At 34.3% G+C, this 24,504-nt stretch overlaps 2 protein-coding genes across 2 annotated transcripts in view; one reads left to right on the top strand and one right to left on the bottom strand.

Annotated features, from left to right (window-relative positions):
* LOC136027345 (uncharacterized) overlaps positions 1-24,504 on the top strand; it is a gene marked incomplete in the record, with an annotated part of 76,230 nt that overhangs the window by 14,277 nt on the left and 37,449 nt on the right.
* LOC136027339 (glucose-6-phosphate exchanger SLC37A2-like) lies at positions 571-22,763 on the bottom strand. The gene is made up of 4 exons (XM_065704482.1): positions 22,532-22,763; positions 13,564-13,733; positions 11,926-12,140; positions 571-5,609 (listed from the first exon to the last, which is right to left on the bottom strand). Exons 1-4 carry the CDS (start codon positions 22,624-22,626, stop codon positions 5,481-5,483), a joined length of 609 nt encoding a protein of 202 aa, XP_065560554.1. The 5' UTR covers positions 22,627-22,763; the 3' UTR covers positions 571-5,480.

Consider the following 24,504-nt stretch of genomic DNA (forward strand, 5'->3'; position numbering starts at 1 on the left):
GTTTTTTAGTTTTGTTTTTCTACTTTATTTTTTTCCTTTTTTCTTTTTTTTCTTTTTTAGTTTATTTAGATTTTTAGATTTTTTAGTTTTTTTATTAGTTTTTAGTTTTTTTGTAGTTTTTACCATTTTTTTAGTTTTTTTTTTTTACTTATGTCCTGGTCGTCATTTATACTCCCTGTGTCCCGGTCGTCATTTGTGTCTCGGTGCTTTGTTGATTGCTAATTTATATTATATTTATATTTTTTATATTTATTAATATTTTTTTAGTTTTCTTTTTCTCTTATTTTTCAGTTTTTTCCTTTTTTTTAGTTTTTTCTTTTTTAGTTTTTAGTTTTTTTTTGTTTTTTACCTTTTTTTAGTTTTTTTTAGGTTTTTTAGCTTTTTTAGTTTTTTTATTAGTTTTTAGTTTTTGCCTTTTTTTAGTTTTTTCAGTTTTTTTTAGTTTTTAGTTTTTTACCTTTTTTTAGTTTTTTTTTAGTTTTTTAGCTTTTTTAGTTTTTTTTCTTTTTAGTTTTTTTTTGTAGTTTTTACCTTTTTTAGTTTTTTTTCTTCTTTTGTATTAGTGTGAAATAATTCAGACGTCATATGCGGACAAACACGACGTCACTCGACAGACAGACATAACCCACAAACAACTTATTTTTATATATATTTATTCATATTTTTTTAGTTTTCTTTTTCTCTTTTATTTTTCAGTTTTTTCCTTTTTTTAGATTTTTTCTTTTTTAGTTTTTAGTTTTTTTTAGTTTTTTACCTTTTTTTAGTTTTTTTAGTTTTTTAGTTTTTTAGCTTTTTTAGTTTTTTTAGTAGTTTTTATTTTTTTTGTAGTTTTTGCCTTTTTTTATTTTTTTCAGTTTTTTTTTAGTTATTAGATTTTTACCTTTTTTTAGTTTTTTTTAGTTTTTTAGCTTTTTTAGTTTTTTTTTTCTTTTTAGTTTTTTTTGTAGTTTTTACCTTTTTTAGTTTTTTTCTTCTTTTGTATTAGTGTGAAATAATTCAGACGTCATATGCGAACAAACATGACGTCACCTGATCCATCCACAGATCCACACACAGACAACTTATTTTTATATATATAGATATATATATATATATATATATGTATATATATATATATATACACTTTCTTTATAAGTGAACAATAATTGTGTGTGTATATTTATGTGTGTTATCGAAAACAGCTCCATATTATTTCAGGAAATTGGGTATCTTGGGATATTCTCGCACAGAAAACGATCTAGATAGGTCAGAAGTCTGAGAAAATTCGTTTGGAGACTTAATTTTGGTTTTTGAAAATGATGTTATGCGCTATGATAGTACTATGATAGCACATCATATAAGCATTTCTTACGACTTCATATAAGTATTTTCTTATACGATGTCATGCATAGCATAAATAAGATGGTTGGGTTTCCAATGCAACAGTTATCTTTACAATATAATGGCTGTTGGAAGGCCCAAGAAACGAAAATTTGCACTTGCTGTTACTAAAAATGATGATTCTTTGGAACCAACACCTGAACTATCAAAAATTATAAGATGTGAAATTCGACAACCACGACCATCAATTGCGACAACACCAATACGGACAGCTGAAGCAAAGAACATTGCTAAATTGCCTGAAGTAATCAAAATTCAAAGACGTGTCAAAAGTGAAAATCAAGAGGAAATACACGGGCGGTTAGAAGATATGTGAAAACGACAATAAGAGCGTGATAAAAATGAAAATGAAAAGCAAAGACAAACGCGGTTAGAAGACATACGACACCGAGGAGATGAGGGAGTCAAAAATGAAAATGAAAAGCGGCGGCGTGCCAAAAATGAAAATGAAGAGCAAAGACGCGTAGTTATAAGACATGTGACACCGAGCATGTTAGCAAGTCGAAAATGAAAATGGAGAGCAAAGACACACGTGGTTAGAAGACGTGCGACAACGAACATGTGAGTTAGTCAATGAAAATCAACCTGGACAGTAAGAATCATAACGTCTCAAAATTGAAAATGATAGCGATGATGATTGGGATTGGAATTTTGACATGTATAAGGTCATCAATGCCTACCATACTTTTGTTAAGAACAGCAAAGGTTTGGCGATATGTTTTTCATAATGACGAAAGATAAACAGAGGTTAAAACGACCAAACCAAATTGAAAATGATAGCAATGATGATTGGGTTTTGGATTTTGACAGGGGTAAGGTCACCAATGCCTACCATAGCTTTTGAAAATCAAAAATATGGACAAGATAAATCTTTGGTTGAAAAAGGAGTTTTCGTCCCACCACCTGAACAATTAAAAGAAACAAAGGTTTGGCGATATGTCTTTCGTAATGACAAAAGAAAAGCCGAGGCAAAAGTTAAAGATCCAATAAGAAAAATGTAATTTTACAAAGGCACCACTTCTAATTTAAGGTCCATTCGAACGTCATGACATCAAGAAGAGGCTCAAATTGTTTGCGTTTGAAAGACAAGCGACAGTGAGAGTCGTTTAAAGCCTAAAAAATACAAGTGACGTCATATTTATATGCGTATTTTAAAAGCGTAAATTACACCATTACCTTTACCTTGGAGTTGCGTCACTTTTACTATCTATGACACATGTTCAATTACAAGACATGACTTGGAACAGCAAAAAAAAGGCATGGAACAAGAAACAGTATTCAACATGACGTTGAATGGCACACAAAAATATTGCACAACGAAATCTGTTGTTAGAAGGCAAAAGCGAAATTGCAATGGAAATAAGGAACGTGCTTTAGGAAACCCTGGCGTGAGTGAAGAATAAACGGGAGGAAGGAATTGAATTCACAACAAAATTTCTTAATTCCATCGAAATAGTAGATTTTTCACCCTAGAATGAAGAAGTGCGTTTTAGCGTCTGCAAAGATACGCAGGAAAGAGAAAATTAACTCAGGCCCTAGTTCTTAATTACCTTTTAACGGAATGAAGTAATTCGGGCGCCAGTGAAGGATAAACAGGAAAGAGGAACCGAATTCATACCAGAAAAAAATCTGTCAGTGACATCGTATTTATGTACATTCAAAAAGCAAAAATTACTTAATTTTTCCCCGGGAATGTCTTTTCGTTTTTTGTATCTGTAGCGCATACAAAATTACAAAAGATGACAAATAACTCCAAACAGGTAAAGAAAAAGGCATGGAACAAGGCATGGAACAACAAAAATCACATTGAATTGCAGTGTTGCACAATAAACTCTGCGGTTAAATACAAAGCGATATCACAATTAGCGCATGTGAGTCTATGAACAGGAAATATGAATTAAAATTTTGCATCTATGACACATGTAAAATAACACAAGATAATAAAAGGCTCTGAAAAACTAAAGAAAAAGGCATGACACAAGCAAAAATCACATTGAAGTGTAAAGTAAAAGGTAGTTCAAAACAAAAAGAACAACATGATAATTATACTATGGCATAATTTAGGATATACAGGAAGGGGAGATTGAACCAACGTCGGAATTTCCAATGCGTAATTTAGCAATTTCAGAGGGCTTAGGCATTGGGTCATTCCTAATTGTTACTGAATTACATAACATATCTGAAGCAAAAATATAACAACTAGGGAAAAGCTGTGAAAGACATTTTTTGGCATCTATGACGTCATGCAAAATTACACATGATCTTGAATTAATCTGAGCATTTAAAGCAAAAGGCATGGAAAAATGTATGGGGTAGTGATGCACAAAAAAGAAGCGCAACAATATCTGCAGCTAGAAGGCATACAACAACAAGCATCACAACGATCTTCAAATGGAAATAATGGACAAAAAATCTACAGTTAGAGGAACATTAACTCTTTGATGCAATTACAGGAAAGAGCAATTGAATTTATACTAGAATTTCTTAATTCAGTTGAAACTGCTGATTTTGAACCTCATGACTTAAAAACAAAGAAGAAACCAATGATTACGCTAATGCGTAATTTGATAGTCAAATATTTACAAGCCTGTCATGTGTCGGGACCTAGTCTCCGTGTGCAAAATATGCATATATCTACTCTCTTTGGATGAGTTATTGTGCATTTATTTACAAATTTGTTCTTCAAATCGCCTCCATTTTTTTTTAGATTGGCAACCTTGGATATTCTGGCATGTAAAAACCATTTATGTAGATCATGAGTCTGAAAAAATTCGTTTAGAGTCTTTTTAGAAAAAAAATTAAGTGATTGACACCATATTGATGTACACTTCAAGACCGTAAATTACACAATTTTTCGCCCAGAGAAGGTCATATCATTTTTAGTAACTATGACGCATGCAAAATTACACAAGGTGACAAATGATTCTGAATAGATAAAGAAAAACACATGGGCACAAGAAACAGCAATAAATCGCATTGAATTGCAAACAAAAATTTTGCACACCAAAATCTGCAGTTGGAAGACAAAGCAAAATTACGACAGAATAAAGGAACGTGTTTCTTTACCATGTGTTAGTCAATGAAGGATAAACAGGATATAGAAAATTAATTTTAACGTCTATGACACGTGCAAAATTAAACGTGATGACAAATGACTCTGAACAGAGACAATCCTGGTTCTTGCTGAATTATATATCAACACAACTAAAGCAAAAATGTAACGACTGGAAAGAAGTATTTTTGGTATCAATGACGACACAAGAAATTACACCTGATTTTGAATGAAACCGAACAGAAAGTGAAAGGCACGGAAAAAAAATCTGAGGTGATAATGCACAAAAATGAAGCGCAAACAAAATCTGTCGCTAGAAGACATGTGACATAAAGAATCAAACCAAACACATAATATGAGTAGGTGCGTAGATCTGCGGCTAGAAAACGTGAGATAAGAAGCACCACGACAAATCTCAAATAAACATAATGGACAAAGAAATTTGCTGTTAAAAGAAAAGCGATAGGGGCGGCCACATCCAATCGTAAATGAAATCTACAGTTAGAAGAGCAGCAACAGTGAGAATCACAACGAGTATTAAAAGAAAACAAATCATACAAATGGATAATTCTTTGACACATTAACAGGAACAAGGAACTTGATTCACACCAGAATTCCGTAATTTAATTGAAATTGCTGATTTGAAACTTCATGATTTAAAACTACAGAATAAAGCGATGACCCAGCCCTTTTTTAACTTTTAATATAGACTACCGATTTCCGAACGCAGCTTTCCTAAATTCTAATTCCTGTAGCGGTCAACATTTTACTAGTCAGCATATTGGCCTAAAATTAAATGTTAGTCTTCCATACGAACAATGTATCACACTTATTTGGCTTTGTCTTGGTTATTGGTGTCGTCATTCACTAGAATCGTCACAATTCTCAAGGAAAAACAATTCTTATAATTTGTTCTAGGCTTTCTAGGCATTTCGACACTGAACATATCGATCTATATTTCAATATAGATATCTGTTAAAATAATGAACACATGCATCAAGGCATGAAATAATAACTTTTTTTTAATAATACAGGGAAAGCTGCAAAATTAAAGCTGATACAGAATAAAAAATTGAACTTGGACTAAAAAGTTACCTCTCTTGCCCTTCCCAAACCAATGTCCGATTGCTGTAACTACACCAGGCCATCCTGTGGATTGTGAAAAACCAGCCAGAGCCTAGAAGGAAAACCTAGTGAAATCCTAATATAAAACTCCAAAACTAGATAGTGGTTGCAGCAAGACAAATAAAGCTTTTATCTAATATTCTACAATAAACATAGTAAAATCTTCAACAACCCTCATCATACAGTAGGCAGGAAGGATGGGAGAGGGAGAAGGATGGGAGTTGGGCACCAACAAAAATTTACTTCTTTAAAAAACAGTTTCCAATTTCAAAAGCGGGGGGAGATTTCAGGTACCAAGACTGGAGTTTTAAGATGATTTTAATTGCATACTGAAAGTTACAGATATCGCAGCTGGTGTAAGACTAAAAAAAGTGTTTTAAATTAGTTTGATGTTTTCAAGGCTATGAAATTTACGAGTCACTTTTGACTCGTAAATCAATACTCTTGCTTTCTATAGGCCTATTGGGATTTGGATGTTCTCAGTAAAGTACGGGGTTTTTATAATTTTTCTTTGTTTAAGTTTCAACTTCGCCCTTTACTTCTTTCTGGGGAATTGAGGAAGCCCCCCTCATATACAGAATAATTTCTATTCGTTTTAGGTTTTAATGTTACTGCTTACTTGCGGTTGATATTTTTTTTATTTAACTCGTGATGGTTTTCAAAAAATGCTAGGAAATCCCCCCCCCTTGTAAAATTTCTCCTGGCAAATTCCCCCAGAGGATTTTCTTCGCATGGAAAACTCTTCGCGTCAAAATCCCCCCTGCAAATCCCACCCACCCTAAAAATGCCTGATTGTTTCCCAATAACAAGTACTAGGCTATATGTGAAATCCCTTCTTTAGAGACTATGTGATCCAAAAGAAACAATGAGTTGACAAATTCGAATGACTTAATATTTTCCAGAAATATTAAAAGAAAATATAAATATAAAATCAAGCTCAAAATCACTCAAATTTTGGCGCAGAAGGAAAAACAGCATTGGCTAAGAATTACCATAGACAGCCATAACAAAGACAGGTTATCCATATAATCATATAGAAGGCACATATCCAAACTGAAAACAAGCCCGATTAAGAATTGAACCATTGATATCGTGATCCAAAGTCCACCACTCTACCAAACGAACTACGAGTTCTGGTAATCTAATTTAATCTATTGACTTTCGTACGACCATAATTGCATAGCTTACAGCCTTTTTCCCGGAGACTAGAGAGGGTCAGGTCATCACCAAAGGTATAGTTACTGGATTTTTCAATTATGCTGAAACAAATTACTATCTCAAAATTTTGATCACACGAGTTGAGGGGAAGGGGCCTTTTAGAGAGAGGAGCTAGCTGCCCTCTAATATTTTTGGTCATAAAAAAGGGCACTGGCAATTTTAGTTTCCATTAGAATGAGCCATTGAACATCTCTTTATGGTGTCCTGGTAACCCACTTGCACTGGTAAAAAAGAAAGAAAAAAGCACACATCAGTGCTACGCATGCAAAAAAAAAAAGGATTTTCCTTGTTATTTGAGCTTGGGGACTCTAATTACCCTATACAAGGTTTTTAACTATACTGATTCCAATTGCGCACTTTTCATTTTGATCTGACGCCTTTTTATAGGGGTTTCAGACTCTTTTTCATTTTCTTTTTGCTCTTTTTCAGACTCAAAAATTTGTTTTCGCATTTAACTTTAACTTTTAAGATTAACCGAAATAATAGTTACCATTGCTGAATGAATGTCAGATGGCGTTTTTTTTTTTTTTTTTTTTTTTTTTTTTTTTTTTTTTTTTTTTTAACGCGGATTTCGACTTTTGGTTACTATAGGCTGTGGTTTGCACTTTAGCAGGTTGCAGCTACAGCTGAAACCATGATAGAACGCAAAAAACCATGATTTAAATAAACACCCGATAACGACATGCCCAATACCGGTACCCTGCTGAGCCCTTCCCCCAGAGACTATAGAGGATCGTATCATCACCAAAACCATGGTTACTGGATCTTAGAACTATGTTGAACAAAATGGCTATCTCGAAATTTTGATCCGACGGCTTTGGGGCGAGGAAGCCTTTTGGGGAGGGGGGCAAGCTGCACTCCATGCTCACTTACAGGGTATTAGTTAATTTAATTTCCTTTCGAATCAGCCATTAAACACCTTCTATGATGTTCTGGTCACTCGCTAGCCCTGGTAAAAAAAAAAAAGAAAAAAAAAGGAGAAAGAAAAATCAGTTCTACCCATGCAAAAAAAGTGATTTTCCTTAGTGTTCAAGGTGAAATCCCTTGTAATTATCCTATTTAAAGTTTTCAACCATGCTGATTCCAATGGTGCAGTTTTTATTTCGATCTGACATCATTTCCAAGGGATTTCAGTCTATTTTTTGAAATCACTATTTCTTTTCGCTATAAGCTTTTGCTTTTGAGTTTAACCGCTTTTAGTAGGTAAAAGATTAAACTTTTACTTTTTAAGATTATTCTTCCTGATTCGATGTCAGATGGCAATTTTTTCTCACCAGGCAGTTTTTTTCAAAACGTGTTTTTCAACTTAGGGTTACTATGGGCTGCGGTTCGCTCTTTACTAGGCTGCAGTTAATGACGCAACCAGGACATGATATATTTATAAAATCTTCTGTAAATTTCCAAACTTTTTGTAGTTTTAGTTTCAAGGGGTCCAAACAATACGCTATGAGTTTTTGATGGTCTGATATAGTAAAAGGTTCAGGAACAACTTCATTTGAACAATTTTAAATGGAAAAATTCTACTGCTACTTCTTCTATACCAAACAAGATGATCCTTTTCATGGGAAATCAGTCACAATAGTTGTCGATGGATACACTGCTTGAAATCAAAGCCAGAAATTATATTCCAGCAAAAGTCTGTATCTGTAATTAGCCTATTACTTCTGATTTACAAAACCAAAGACTTTATTATACCATAAACACACCAAATTTTACTATTTAGGCAATTTTCGGTGATATTTAACAGAAGCTTTAATTCAAATAGTCTTTTACTGATTAAATAAAAAAAACTAGTTTTTTTAACTGAAAGTAAGGAGCGACATTAAAACTTAAAACGAACAGAAATTACTCCGTATATGAAATGGGTTGTCCCCTCCGCAGTCCCACGCTCTTTACGCTAAAGTTTGACTCTTTGCCACAATTCTACTTTTTAAAACAATGAAAAACTTTAGCGTAAAGAGCGTGGGACTGCGGAGGGGACAACCCATTTCATATACGGAGTAATTTCTGTTCGTTTTAAGTTTTAATGTCGCTCCTTACTTTCAGTTAAAAAAACTAGTTTTTTTTATTTAATTTCTGAACGTTTTTGAATTAATGCATGTTTGATTTTGGCTCTCCGCACATAAATTATTGAAATGAAATTAGTATATTAATTTTTTTTGGCTAAATGGCTTTCTCTTAGTTTTGATCAGACGATTTTGAGAAATAAGGGGTGGGGAAGGAGGCCTTGCTGCCCTCCAATTTTTCGGTTACTTAAAAAGGCTACTAGAACTTTTAATATTCAACGAACGTTTTTATTAGTAAAAAATATACGTAACTTAAGAATTAACTTACGTAACAAACTTTTATATTCTTATATTTTTATTATGTGTACGAGGGGGTTTGTACCCTCGTTAATACCTCGCTCTTTACACTAAATCGTAAGTTTTGTCCCAATTCTTTAAGAATGACCCCTGAATCAAAAAGGCCGTAGAATAAATAGTTGAAATCACTAAAAATATTTTAGCATCAAGAGCGAGGTATCTATCTCCTCCTAAATACCTCGCTCTTTATTCTAAAGTATTTTTAGAACCCCTCATATGCGTAATAATCTCTGTTCGTTTTAAATTTCAATGCTATTCCTTACTTTCATTTGAAAAAACGTTTTCATGTTTATTTTTTCACTGTTTTTTTTATAGTAATGCTAGAAAATCCTGCGCCCTTTTCATTGAATTTTTCTTCCCCCGCGACATATTCCTCAAAGGAAAGATCCTCCCACAAAGCCCTCTCCCATCAACCCCACCCCCCAAACCAAAAAATCCCCATGAAAACGTCTGTACACTTCCCAATAACCATTACTATATGTAAACACTGGTCAAAGTTTGTAACTTGCAGCCCCACCCTCAGGGATTGTGGGGGAGTAAGTCATTCCCAAAGACATAGTTATTATGGTTTTCGACTATGCTGAACAAAATGGCTATCTTAAAATTTTAATCTGTTGACTTTTGGAAAAAAATGAGCATGGGAGGGGGCCTATTTGCCCTCCAATTTTTTGGTCACTTAAAAAGGGCACTAGAACTTTTCCTTTCCGTTAGAATGAGCCCTCTCGCGACATCCTAGGACCACTTGGTCGATAAGATGACCCCTGGGAAAAAACAAAAACAAAACAAACAAATAAATAAACACGCACCCGTGATTTGTCTTCTGGCAAAAAATACAAAATTCCACATTTTTTAGATAGGAGCTTGAAATTTTTGCTATAGAGTTCTCTGATATACCGAATGCGATAGTGTGATTTTCGTTAAGATTCTATGACTTTTAATGGATGTTTCCCCCTTTTTTCCAAAATAGGGCAAATTTTCTCAGAATCGTAACTTTTGATGACAAAGACTAAATTAATTGAAACTTAATATTTAGAATCAGCGTAAAAATTCGAATCTTTTGATGTATCTTTTAGTATCAAAATTCCGTTTTTTAGAGTTTCGTTTACTATTGAGCCGGGTCGCCCCTTACTACAGTTCCTTACCACGAACTGTTTGAAAAGAAAATAATTCGGTATTTCGGGGCTTCTGACATTATTACTCCTTTGCGGAAGTTAGGCTCAAAATTGAAAAAGGATTATAGTTTTTCTCTGGGCCCCTTCCACCTCTTAGTTCGTTTATTTTCCCGTTAGTTTTCACCTGTTTTCGCTTTATAGTTGTGTTATCTCTTAGCAGTAGTTATGGTTGTGGTATATATGTTTTATCGCTCGTATAGTTGTGTTATTTTCAAATTATACTCCATAATAGAGAGGCTCCGAACACCCAGCATTGTATATTAAGCTCTTAATTTGACGTTTTTTTCTAACGTGACCAGATTTGTCCTGCGCCCTTTTCATTGAATTTTTTTCCCCCATGGCATATTTCTCCAAGGAAAGACCCTCCCACATAGCCCCCTCCCTCAACCCTACCCCCAAAACCAAAAAAATCCCCCTGAAAACGTCTGTACACTTTCCAATAACCATTATTATATGTAAAGACTGGTTGAAGTTTGTAACTTGCAACCCCTCCCCCAGGGACTGTGGGGGAGTAAGTCATCCCCAAAAACATAGTTCTTATGATTTTCGACTATGCTAAACAAAATGGCTATCTCAAAATTTTGATCCGTTGACTTTGGGAAAAAAATGACCGTGGGAGGGGGCCTAGATGCCCTCCAATTTTTTTGGTCACTTAAAAAGGGCACTAGAACTTTTCATTTCCGTTAGAATGAGCCCTCTTGCGACATTTTAGGACCACTTGGTCGATACGATGACCCCTGGGAAAAAAAAAACAAAAAAACAAACAAATAAACACGCACCCGTGATTTGTCTTCGGGCAAAAAATGCAAAATTCCACATTTTTGTAGATAGGAGCTTGAAACTTCTACAGTAGGGTTCTCTGATACGCTGAATCTGATGGTTTCATTTTCGTCAAGATCCTACGACTTTTAGGGGGTGTTTCCCCCTATTTTCCTAAATAAAGCAAATATTCTCAGGCTCGTAACTTTTGATGGCTAAGACTAAACTTGATGAAACTTATATATTTAAAATCAGCATTAAAATGCGATTCTTTTGATGTAGCTATTGATATCAAAATTCAATTTTTTAGAGTTTTGGTTACTATTGAGCCGGATCGCTCCTTACTACAGTTCGTTACCACGAACTGTTTGATACATAACAAATGTGCCTAAAGCAGATATGTATGCGGAATTTTGTTTCTCGATAATGGCGAACGTTATCCCCAGCTTGCATTTATTACATGTATTGGAACTTCACAGGGTTCAATTTCAAAACTATCGACAAAAGCAGGAAAATACTTAATTTTATCCTGTATAAGCTTTCAATGTTAAATCTAATCTTCTTGGGCGTCAATCTATTTTTACTGAAATTCGGAGCTTAATACGGCATTTGGGCATAACCAGGGTGGTGGCAAGGGGGGTTCTGACTTTTGTCCACTCAAGCATTAGAAAATGTTCTAAAAATACACACTTTTTGGCTAAATAATGAGTCAAAAGGATCACCTCCCATAGTTGGACCGCCTACCACATAAAATGAATGGAACATTTCTTGAAACTCTATCCTGGCCACATTCCTGATTTAGCACTGTATGGATAAATAAGTGGAATAAAAGTAGAATATACAAAACAATATTTACCTGAACAATTAGATAATAATATAGATTGTGTATTCCTAAAGTATATCCAAGGCCAAACATGTAGGTGAATATGCCTGATAAAAGCATCCCAGATGCCAGAAAATACCTCAGATCATTCCTTTCAGCAACAACTCCGCTTATAAACATTCCAATAGCATAAGCAAACAGAAATGATGAGTCAAGGGCACCAAGTAGTGTTTGGGCATTGTCTCCATCTGCAAATACATGAATGAATATGTACAAACTTTTACTGCAGCTGAGGGCTGGGAATAGATCCAAACAAGGAAAATCTTAGCCCATTCCCACAAAAAAGTTCAAAATCCCCCCCCTCCCCCCGCATGTTTATAAACAATGTTAATATAATTTTGCAATTTTTACATCCTTTTATGGTTAATCAACCCCCCTTACTATACATTTCTACCAAGTGCCTATTAAATACACTACATCATTTGGTTTATAAAAAAATACTAAACTTCTAATTTTTGGAGAACATATAATCATTCCTACTATATCTCCATGGAAAAAGCATATGATCTGAAAATTTGAATTTTACAGGTAAAGAAAAAGAGTACGGTAATACAGAAGACACATCATGGGAATATAAAATCAAACAACGAAGCTAAAACTAGATCATTAACATAAAAAAGAGATCAATTTCTAAAGATGCCTAATTGTAACAATCTTAGCCCAACAAATCTTTTTTTAAAGAAAAAAAAAATAAGAAATAATCATATTTGACAGTTAGGTTATTCTGAGCTGAAGCCTTGTTGAAAGTTAAAGCTAAAGACTGAAGGAAACTGACAAGACTGGACACTCAAGTTGGTTTCCATGAATAAAATCAAAACTGGTATGCATTTCCCAGCAATCCCTTTATTTACCTTGTAATATTATGTTGCTTTTGAACATATTCTACTAATGATATATGCTTTTAAACATTGAAAAGTTATGATCAAAGCACCAAAAATACAATTTCTGTGGTGCTAATAGTTCTTTGCAGAGATCTAATTTATCGGCTTACAATAGTAATATTTAAGATATCAATATATTCGTCATACATAAATTTACAATCCTAGTTCACTTTTTCATAAATAAATTACTCAAAAATTGTTTAAAAAATGGCAAATTTTTCGGAATGAAGAAATCGTAAATGAATTCTCGGTACTGTTCTGTTATAGCACCTATCTTAGGTTCTTCATTTAAGTAGAACCTCTAAATTCTCTGACTAATCCTATTGAAATATGACAAAACATGATGAAACATAATAAGAAACAAAGTTGGGGATATATATTTGCACATTAGGGGGGGGGGGGGTAAGGTATAGCGGGTCTGCATGCAAGGTGTGCTAGGTATATTTATCTGCATATTATGAAGCAAGAATTGCTTCCTACTCAGAGTGTCTGATTACTTTACCCAATCCCCCTAATATGCAAATATATAACCCAAATTATATATTTCCCATCTATTCTGTCACTTGTCTTTGCCTTGCATCACGCTAAGCTGAAAGAAACCGGTTCTACAGTGCGCCAATGGATGAAAAACTTAACATAGGAGCTATGAGAGAACGATAACCAACTCTGACCCCAACTAATTGTTCCACCATAAGGTAAATTGAATTTTCAGACCATGATCAACACTTACCAAAAGGAGCCCAGTCACACCAAGTAGGATCAGTTGTATTTACATCACTTGGGACAGGAATTAGTGAGCAATTCCTATTTAAAACATTCTTCACAACACTGATGGGTTTCCTTGAAAGATGATAGGCAGTGTAGCTCAGAAATGTCAAAACTAAAATAAGAAGCCGATACCTGAAAGGAAAATATGCTGTAGTTTATAAGCTCACAAATCTGTTGGGTAACTTATTCCTTCCTCTTGGCCCTTTTTAGGCAATAACCATTAAACTTTGCCTAGGAAAGAAAACCTTTCAGAACAAAAATAGGCCCTTACAGAAATCAAAACATTTTGAACATGTAGGAGTGTTCAAGGGAACTATATCTTAAAACAAACAGAAATTATTACGTATATTAAGGGTGTTGACTCCTCCTCAACACCTCACTTTTCCGCTAAGTTTTTTAGTACTTCTAAAAAAGCCTCATATTGTTCTAATTAAACAACCCTTGCGTTTCAGGAGTCGTTCTTAAAGAGTTGGGACGAAGTTCAAACTTTAGCGTTAAGAGCGAGGTGTTGAGGAGGAGGCAACCCCCTTCATACATGTAATAATTTCTGTTCGTTTTAAGTTTTTAATTTAATCCTTAGTTTCAGTTGGAGAAAAACTTGTTTTTTTTTACTTAATTTCTGATCGTTTTTAAAATAATCCCAGGAAATCTCGCCCCATCTCCACGGAGAAATACCCTCCCTACTAAATATAATTTAGACAATTCAATCCCGGTGAAAATTTACCCAGGACAATTACTCTTAACAACTCCACACGTAAAATTAAGATGAAAAGAGAAAGCAAGACATATAAAAAGAACTTTGCATAGGATTTCTTGCAAATTCCCAAATTGTATAATTACCCCTGACAAGTTCACCTCCTGGAAACTTCCCTCCCCATCGAAAATTCCCCGTGGAAAAACCCCCAGAAAAAAATTCTTCCCCCTCCTACCCTAAAATGCATGCATGATTCCCAATAACAATTATTATGCGTAAACAATGGGCAAATTTTATAACTTAAAGAACTTTCCCCTGGGGCTGTTGAGGGGGGAGGGTCATGTTATATACAAAGGCATTGGACTTTTCAACTAGAATGAACAAAATAGCTATCTACAAATTTTGATCGGACGATTTTATGAAAAAGGGGTGGGGGAGGGGGCCTAGTTACCCTCTATACGAAATTCCATATTCTATAGATAGGGGCTTGAAACCTATACAATAGGGTTAGCTGATACGCTGAATGTAATGGTATGATTTTCATTAAGATTCTATGACTTTTATGGAGTGATTCCTCCTTTTTCGAAAATCAGGCAGATAGTCTCGGGCTCGAAGCCGTTAATGGGTAATACTTAATAAAACTTGTATATTTGAAATCAGCATAATAAGCCCATTCTTTTAATATAACTATTGGTATACGAAATTCCGCTTTTTAGAGTTTCAGTTACTAATGAGCCAGGTTGCTCCTTATTTACAGTTTGTTACCACGAACTGTTTGACCATGTGGGTTTCCAAGCTTCTAATGCAATTTTTTAATGGTTCTGTTGAGCTAGCAGATTAGGTTTCAGCTCATGCACTGAATAAAAAAAAAGAAGTTTTTTCAACTGAAAGTGAGGGGCAACGTCAAAATTTAAAATAACTGAGATTATTCTGTATGTGAGGGGGTGGCCCCCTGCTCACTGTGCATGCAAAAGCTTTTCACTGCTTTGAAAAAGCTTATCATTCTAATTAATCTGCCCTTGTCTTTCAGGAGTCATTCATAAAGAATTGGAACAAAGAGTCAAATTTTGGCGTAAAGAGCAAAACATTGAGGAAGGGACAGTCCCCCTCATATACATAAAATATCTGTTCGTTTTATGTGTTAATGTTACCCCTTACTTTCAGTTGAAAAGACATATTTGTTTGTCGAATTTCTGAAGGACTTTCTCCCCCTGGACAGTACAGCCATGCAGAATTTCTGCTGCAAGAGATTCGCTCCATGGAAAACTCTCCTCCAACAAAAAAATGTCTGTATACTTCCCAATTAACAAACACTTAACGCAAACAATGGGCGAATTTTATAGCTCATAGTCCTTTTCCAGGGATTTTGGCTGGGGGAGGGATATGAAATCCCCAAAGGCATGATTATTAAAGTTTTTAACTATGCTGAACAAAATTGTCTTCTCAAAATTTTGATTGGATGACTGGGGGGAATGGGCATGGGAGATGCAAGGGTTGCCCTCTTAATCTTTTGGTCACTTAGCTTTTCCAAAATTTTGATTTCCATTTGGAAGAACACTCTCCTGATCTTCTAGGACCAGTGGCTCAAATAAACACGGAACTGCAATCTTTATTCTGGCAAAAAATATAAAATTCTACCTTTTGTAGATGAGAGCCTGACACCTCTACAGCAGAGTTTCTGATATGTTGAATCTGATTGTGCGTTTACACTGAGATTCCGTGACTTTTTGGCGTTTCCCTCCTTTTCCAAAAATCTGGGAGGAAATTTTATGAGGCTTGTGGTTTCAGATGTGTGAAATTAAGCTTAAGGAATTCTATATATTCAGATTATCATAAGAAGGCAATAGTTTTGATGTACCTATTATTATGAAAATTCCGTTTTTTAGAGTTTTGGTTATTATTAGGGCAAGCTGCCCTAATACTTAGAGTTTCTTACTACAAACTGTTTGATGAGTCTGAAGCAGAGCAAAATATAATTGAAATAAAATCATGCCCTAGGGGCTACAGTCTCATTTCTATCAACAGAAAAGCAATACCTTGTTAAAACAAGCAGAAATTGATAATCCCAAGAGGCACAACTACTATCTCCACTTCCTACAGACTATGAAAATTGCAAAACTATTAAATTTTTCCTACATATTTTAAGGAACAGACAAAGGAAGAAAAACCCACCAAAAATAAGGCCATTTTCCAATGGTCAAGGTTGAGTCAGTTGCCACAAATGTTTTTATGTTGGGGAATTTCCACAAAAATTAGTGCAGTAGCACAGGCAAGAATAGGTTTGGTATAAAAGGGTGGAGCTGTCCTGGTATTGAGATGGTTTGGGGTCTCTACTCTTTATGGGGTCACTTGTGAAAAGAACACAATCAAGTAATGAAAATCATGAAGTTGCCAAGATTGGGCCAAGGATTGACTAAAGCCTCCATTTAACTGAACGTTAACTGAATGGGACCTCTCGCTGTTGGGTTCTAAGGTGGCTTAAGTGCTTAGTTTAGACTTGAGAAGCATTAGCCTCTGACCTGCAATGGCGGGACCCATTCCTTTTTCTGGGGCGATAAACAATTCAATGATTTGAGCAATATAAAACTTTGCAACTTTGAACATTAAAACATTAAAAAACAATTATAATATTGACATTTTGACAGACGAATTCAGACATTTTGAGCTGGAGTTATTATGAGTTGCAGAAATTCATATCCCACAAACAGTAAACATGACATTAGGTAATGTATGGGCTGCAGAGAGGGACGATGAATAAGGAAGCTTCAAAGTCTTAATTATATTGGGCAGCTATTAATAACAATTCAAGTTGCTCATTTTACAACTAAAATGTGCAAGGTATCAGTCATAGTAGTATATACAGCAGTAGGACCAACTGATTGAGATTGCAGCGACTTGGAAGAATTTTTCTCATAGCTGCAGGAACAAACAGACTGGACATTGGGAAGAAATATGGTATTTTTATAAGGGGATTTTAATACCTAGGTTGGTAGAAATAGGGATAGGTGGTATCCTAGCCTAGGTAAATTTGGTGGAGGAAAAGAAAATAGTAATGGTTATAAACTGCAGTAATTTCAAAGGTAAAACAAGCTAGTTATATTATAGTATAGTACAACTAGTTATAGTACAACCATCCTTATTCACTCTGTTATTACAAATCATAAACTGACAGGATCAATACAAAATACTAAGGTACATATGAGTGCTGCTATTGATGTTAAAACTAATTATCACTATCCAGTAGCATCTAGAGTTAATCTTAAGCTGAAATTTAGGAGGGGTAACTATCTTCTGGTACGTTGTGACGTTAGTAGAATCTAGGATACGAATTTTATAGAAACTTTCCAGGAACTGGTGAATATGAAACTCGAGCATGTAAAATTTGACAACATAGAAGATATATATAGGAAAATAGGATACTTGTTAATTAAACAAAACACAATCAAGAATTACGCTTTGGTTAGATCTTGAAAACCCAGTTTCATAACAAAGATAAGTGACAGGTGATAGAATGCATTGGGCTTGCATAATTTGATCAATATATTTGCACATTAGGGGGGTGGGGGTTAGGTTGGGGGCGCTGTCAAAATACTTTACCCCAACCCCATAATGTACAAATATAAAGTCAAAATTATATTATAATATAAACGAATAGTTATATGCAGGTTATAATTCATTAGGATTAACCTTTCCACTTCTTGGGTATATTTAGTTTAATTCACAAGTACCAATAGTAGTTTGTGAGGTAGCCTATGGTGTCTAAGAGACAAAAGTTAGAAACGCAGATAGGAATATTAGTGAAACTACTTTATGTTTTATGACAGGGACTGTCAGCATATGACAAAGGTAAAATCGTTAATCTTCCGACGTTTGTGGTATTACTGTCATTTACAACTGCATCTTGCAAATGAATGTATTGTTCAGAGCAGAGCTTGGTCTGATTCAGATGGATAAATAGCAAACATTCTGATTCAATTTTTGCATATATATCAACAATGTATTAGTGAAACAATTGATGGCATTTTAAAATATAATTGTCTTCATCCTGCCAAATCATTAGTCTATAGGAATAATAATGCATTGTGCTGCATTTCTTATTCATTTCTTTGTTAGTGGCTGGATTTATCAATTTAATATTAAAGTGATAGCTGTCAGCTCCATCCCAAAAAATGATAGGATATTGTAGGGCATTGTAGCATTGATGACTTTCAGCAATTCTTACCAACAGAGCATTGTATGTATGCACATGTTGGCCAGGAGGCATTTTGTCAGTGGAAATAACGATTTTATGCGTATCAGTAGGCATTAAATCGATGGCTGTTTTGAACAGATGCACTAAATTATTATTTTCGTGGAAAAGATGTTGCAATTGGGAAACAGTTGTCCTTTCAATGTTGGGAGAAATTATGCAATGTGCATTCAATTCAGAATTTCTATCACTGATGAAGTACAGTTGTAAAAATTTATGATTCTTGCCTGAGAATGGTAGAAGGGACCCTGCTCTATGATAAATTTGCCCTTTTACTTTGAAAGTAGGCATAGATTGATCTGGATTTTCGATTTGGGCACCAAACAATGTTATTTGGAAACATGAGTTATATTTTCTGATCTGTAATAAAAAACGATTAGATTCTGATGTAGTTCCAGTAAGCAAAGTCTTCATTGGCTCTGGTGGTGCAGCCAGTAGAGGAAGTTTAACTTTTCCTGAGGTGCAGCACATTCCCATTGTTTCACCATTGAATTTCAAGGCCTTGCAATAGGGACAAATTTTAGACATAGTCCCAATTTGAACACATCTACTCAAGCTATAATCATCAACTGGGCTGTACCTGAATGCCAGGTGAAAATTTTCAGGTTACTCTTGCGATTCCTTGGCATGCTTTCTTTTGGTGATTTCTCTTTGAGATGCAAGCCTAATTTCACGCTGTTGTTGTGATTCCTTGGCATGCTTTCTTTTGGTGATTTCTCTTTGAGATGCAAGCCTGTTTTCACACTGTTGTTTTGGTTCATTGGCATGCTTTCTTTTCATACTTACTCTATTAGCTGCAAGCCTGTTTTTATGCTGTTCTTGTGATTCCTCGGCATGCTTTCTTTTCTTACTTTCTCTATTAGCTGCAACCCTGTTTTCTTGCTGTTCCTGTAATTCCTCGGCATGCTTTCTTTTCTTACTTTCTCTATCAGCTGCAAGCCTGTTTTCTTGCTGTTCTTGTGATTCCTCAGCATGCTTTCTTTTCTTACTTTCTCTATCAGCCACAAGCCTGTTTTCATGCAGTTCTTGTGATTCCTTGGCATGCTTTCTTTTCTTACTTTCTCTATCAGCTGCAAGTCTTTTGGCATAGACTCTTTGAGCAGCTTCCTTGGCTGTTGCCATTGTAAGTTCTTCAGTAATTTTACAATTAAAAATTTCTCTTTCAACAATCTTCTTACAATTAAAAATTTGTCTTTGAACAATTTTCTTAAATACTTACAATGATGTCATATACTAAGCATCATCATAACAAACATGACAACAACTAATTCCATGACAACATACAGCTCAATCCGTATAATGACATCAGTTGACAGACAGACAGACACACAAACAACTTATTTTTATATATATAGATGTAAAGAAATCAAAATTAACTATAAGAAAAATTAAATATGCATGTCCGATTGCAAAACAGTCACTCTGCTGAAATATTATTAGATCAATTGCTGGCAATTGGCTGGACAATCTATTTATATACATAGATAATGGGACTGCAAAGAATTTGTACATCCACAAGTGTTACACAGTTAAAAATTAGCACCTTGCATATGTGTTACTTCACAGGCGGGGGGGGGGGGGGGGTTAGGCTTGCAGCTCAGAGAGAAATTACCAAAAGAAAGCATGTCAATGCATTGCAAGAGCAATGCAAAACCTGCCTTGCAGCTGAAAGAGTAAGTAGAAAAAGAATGCATGTCGAGGAATTGCCAGTTGTATATAAGCAAGTTTTATGCAGTTAAATATTAGCACCTTGCACATGTGTTGCTGGGACATGTTCCAGAAAGAAAAAAAAAATCAAAGAAGAAAAATAAAATAGAAAAAGAAGAAAAAACTATAAAAAGGTAGGATAAAAAAAAACAAAAAGAAAAAACTAAAAAAAATAAATAAATTTAAAAAACAAAGAATTACAAGAATTCAAAAACCTTAAAAAACAAAACCAAAACTTTGAAGCTTAGTTGATATCATTGTTTGAGATTGGACTTGCTTTAATTATCAAATATGATTGAAAAAACTGCAGTATGACACAAGGGACAATGAGAATCTATATATAGAAGCTAAAAACTGTAATATGAAAAGACAGCAAACTGTCTGTAGTTAGAACACAAGGGACAATGAGAATCCATATATAGAAGCCTGCTGCATGCCATGCTGGGTCCTGGCAGCAAAGCTGCATGGACCCAGCTAGTTTATAATAAATAAATAGAATGAGTGTGATCCAATTCATACACCCTAGACTAGCCTAAGTAGTTAATTAAAAAATTAAAAAATGCTCAACTGGTCTTCTATTAGCAGGGCAACTCTAAAACAGCAATTTTACCCTAAATTTTCTAAACAGTACCTTATTTTACCAATTTTATGGACCATATTTTTATTTAATTATAATTTTACAATAGGTTGGTCTGTACCCATTACTAGGCTATATGGAAAGAACATAAAAAAATAGCATCAAGTGATTGGTTCAGCTTATTTTTGGGTCAGTAATGCAAGCTTTTCTAAATTTACAGTAGCCTAAGCAGAACATTTTAGGGTAAAATAGTCTAGCTTAGTGACTTCTTGCTATCCTGGAAAGGGGTTAGGTTAGGAAAATGAAACTTTCAGGGATGGGTCTACAGGCTAAAGTATGTCCTGGGAAGGTATTTTGAAGTACCCACCTCTACTCCTTGTCCCTCTTAGAGGGTCCTGACCTTTGATGACCTTTCAAAATATGTGTATTATAAAAGTGAAACCTTGCAAAATAGATCTTCTGATTGAATGAAGTAGGCCTACAACAAAATTGTTTTCAGCTTCACAACTTTGCTTAATCCCAATTTATAAGGTTTTAAAGACATGCAAAAACATTTCCTAAATTTTGAAAAAAAAACATTGATATGGCTCAGAATTCTACTCAAATAATAGGAATTGCATTTTCAGAACTAAAGGCAGAGAAAAAGCAACTGGTAACTGAAAATTAAGGTAAAATGTTGTTTTGTCAAAATTGTCAAAAACCTGTCATGTAGGCAAATTTCGGAACCCTCTAGAGGGAGAAGGATTAGAGGTGGGTACTTTAAAAGGTCAATGTTGGTATTACCTAAACAATTGTTTTGGGTCATGAAACTATTATTAATAGATGCATTTTGACTTTTTGAATATCTTTTCTCTCTTGCAAGACTACTCCAAACTTACCATTATGGAGTTATTCCAGCCCAAATATTCTTGTATTTATACATAGCCTAGAATTGGAATCATTTAGATAGGCTATTTGAAATCACAAATCTGTAATAGTTTAGAAACAATTTTGGGGTATATATTCACAAATTAGGGGGTGGGGGTAAAGCATAGCATATATTAAATATGTAAACTAACCATTGCTGTATTAAATATATACTATGTTTCCTCCCCCCCCCCACTAATGTGCAAATATATAACAACTCCATAATGGTCAGTTTGCGGTAGTTTTGCAAGAGAGAAAAGATGTTCAAAAAGTCAAAATGTATGTATTAACAATAGTTTCATGACCCAAAACAATTGTTCAGGTGATACCAACATTGACCCTTTAAATACCTTCCCAGGATATACTTTAGCCTTTAGACCCATCCCTAAAAGTTTCACTCTCCTAGTCTAACCCCTTTCCAAGATAGCAAGAAGTCACTAAACTAGAACTTTACCCATTTTAGAATTTTGTAGCCTAAAGTAGTTTTTGAGATTTACTAGGCTAGTTTTTTTTCTTTTTGAAAGTGGAAATCCAGCACTAATACCCTGATCTCATTCAGAGGTACAGAACTAGAATTCAAATAAAAGAATGGATTTACTGACTAGGCCTATTGAGTTTTATAACACTAGGCTATCACCATTGAATGTCAGGCCTATAGACTAGCCCAGCCTACTTATCTTTTAGTGTCCAAAGTAGCCAGCTGTGTAAAAATCAACAAAAAGTCTATATTAATATGTTCTAGAAGTCTTTTTATATCTAAACTATGGTTAGTTATCAGATAAGCAATAATTTCTTACCAAAAATCTCTGCTAAAAATAATTCGACCACCTGCACACAGACAGGTAATCTTTTGTAGAATCCTGATGCCTATTGGGACATCTAGTACATTCATTTCCAGCTATATAGGTCTAGTAGTCTGCCTTCAAACTAAATGGGTCAGAAAAGATTTTATTCATCAGTATGGCTTAACTAATGAATAGGCAATGAATTATAATCTTATTCATATTATTCTCTTTCTTTCTTTAAAAAAAATTTAGAAAAGACGACATCTAATTGAGACTCCGTTTCAGATACTTGGTTGTAAGTAGACATAAAAAAAATCATTCTCAGGTCCTCCGCATTCAATCTAGCAAAAGTTATTGATTTATTCATCAGTATGGCTTAACTAATGAACAGGCGATGAATAATACACATTATTCATATTAATATGTTTCTTACTTTAAAATAAGTATTAGCTAGAGCGAAATCTAATTAAAGCCTCGTTTAACACACTTGGTTCTAAGTGGGCTTAAAAAAAATATTCATTTTCAGGTCCTCCGCGTTCAACCTAGCAAAAGTTCAAAGTGTTTTCATCTACGGCTCCAAGTTCAAGCACGTTAGACATTAGCTCTTCAAAATTAGAAAGTACCAGAATATCAAGTTTAAACAAGGAGTTTTAGCAACAAGGGTGCCGGCCAAAAATTTTCCAGGAGAGGGGGCAGACGCCAAAATAACAGTAGTGATTGAGTGACAGTGAATATATTTCAGGCTTTTATTTCATAGGAATGAGTTTATTTATAAATACTCTTAGGAGTAAACTCTCAAATAAAAAGAGCAATTAAATTGCTTGCAAAATGAAAGAAAAAACGATAATTTTTTAACGACAAAATTTCCCGGTAAAGGGATCAATTTGTATCATCAACAATATATTTAATTATTATGCATTTAATTTTAAAAGAAAATCAAACTTAACCAAAATTATGGAAAGATTTATTTCTTCCGTAGATTATAACAAATGTAGACTTATCCTTATGTAATTTCCTACGTCTTAGAATACATTACAGAAGGAGTAGGAATCCTCAAAAATCATTGAGACTGCAATTATACCGCGTTTTGATTTAATAACGGCCATGTAAAATGTACCTCTTTTATAACAGGAGTTTCACTTTCAAACATGAATCCCATATATATTAAGACATTTAAAAAATAGAATAGTAAAAGAAAAACAAAATTTGAAATTACTATCCAGCAGTCAAATTGACCCTCCTTCTTTTTATTATTCTATTTAACTAAATAAAATGAACAGGTTCAAAAAAAAAATCGCCACAGGAGATCCTCATCAAATAGTTTGTGATAAAAAAAAAACTGTAAGTAAAAACTGACTTGGGCAAATGTTAAAACAACTAAAAATGGAATTCTTATGACAATTGTTAAGCCAGGACTATTGGCTTTTTATGCGGATTAAATACAAAAAACAACTAGTTTTTCTTCAAAACAGTAAAGAGCGAAAAAATGTCTTGAGCAGAGTAAAAAAAATATTTGACATTGCAATCAACTAAAAGTTAAAAGAAACAACTTAATAAAAATAAACCAATAAATTATTGAACGAAAAAGTTATTTGTCTTATACCCTAGTTATATTTTTTTTTAGCTTAGAAAATAACAGCAAAAGACATTAATCATGCTTTCTGCGAGTGCGAATCTTCTTCTGAAATTACATAAAAAAACTAGTTTTTTTTAACTGAAAGTAAGGATAGACATTAAAACTTAAAACGAACAGAAATGACTCCGTATATGAAATGGGTTGTCCCCTCCGCAATCCCTCGCTCTTTACGCTAAAGTTTGACTCTTTGCCACAGAGTCTGACACACAAACACACAAGCATAGACACAGAGACGGGCAAACGCAAAGGGCTTGCTGACTGAGAGACAAAAACACACAGAGTCAGACAAACAAACACACAAAAAGAACCAAAGAAACAGGCAAACACAGAGTCAAACACATAGGTACGG

This window comes from Artemia franciscana, chromosome 5 (assembly GCF_032884065.1).
Source record: "Artemia franciscana chromosome 5, ASM3288406v1, whole genome shotgun sequence".
In the NCBI taxonomy this organism is placed as follows: domain Eukaryota; kingdom Metazoa; phylum Arthropoda; class Branchiopoda; order Anostraca; family Artemiidae; genus Artemia; species Artemia franciscana.

Coding starts and splice junctions, on each gene's coding strand:
- LOC136027339 (XM_065704482.1), bottom strand. CDS start 22,626: ATGAATGTACTAGATGTCCCAATAGGCATCAGGATTCTACAAAAGATT. Junction 12,141..13,563: donor GTGTGACTGGGCTCCTTTTG/GTAAGTGTTGAT, acceptor ATGTATTTGCAG/ATGGAGACAATGCCCAAACA. Junction 5,610..11,925: donor ATTATTATCTAATTGTTCAG/GTAAATATTGTT, acceptor TTTTCCTTCTAG/GCTCTGGCTGGTTTTTCACA.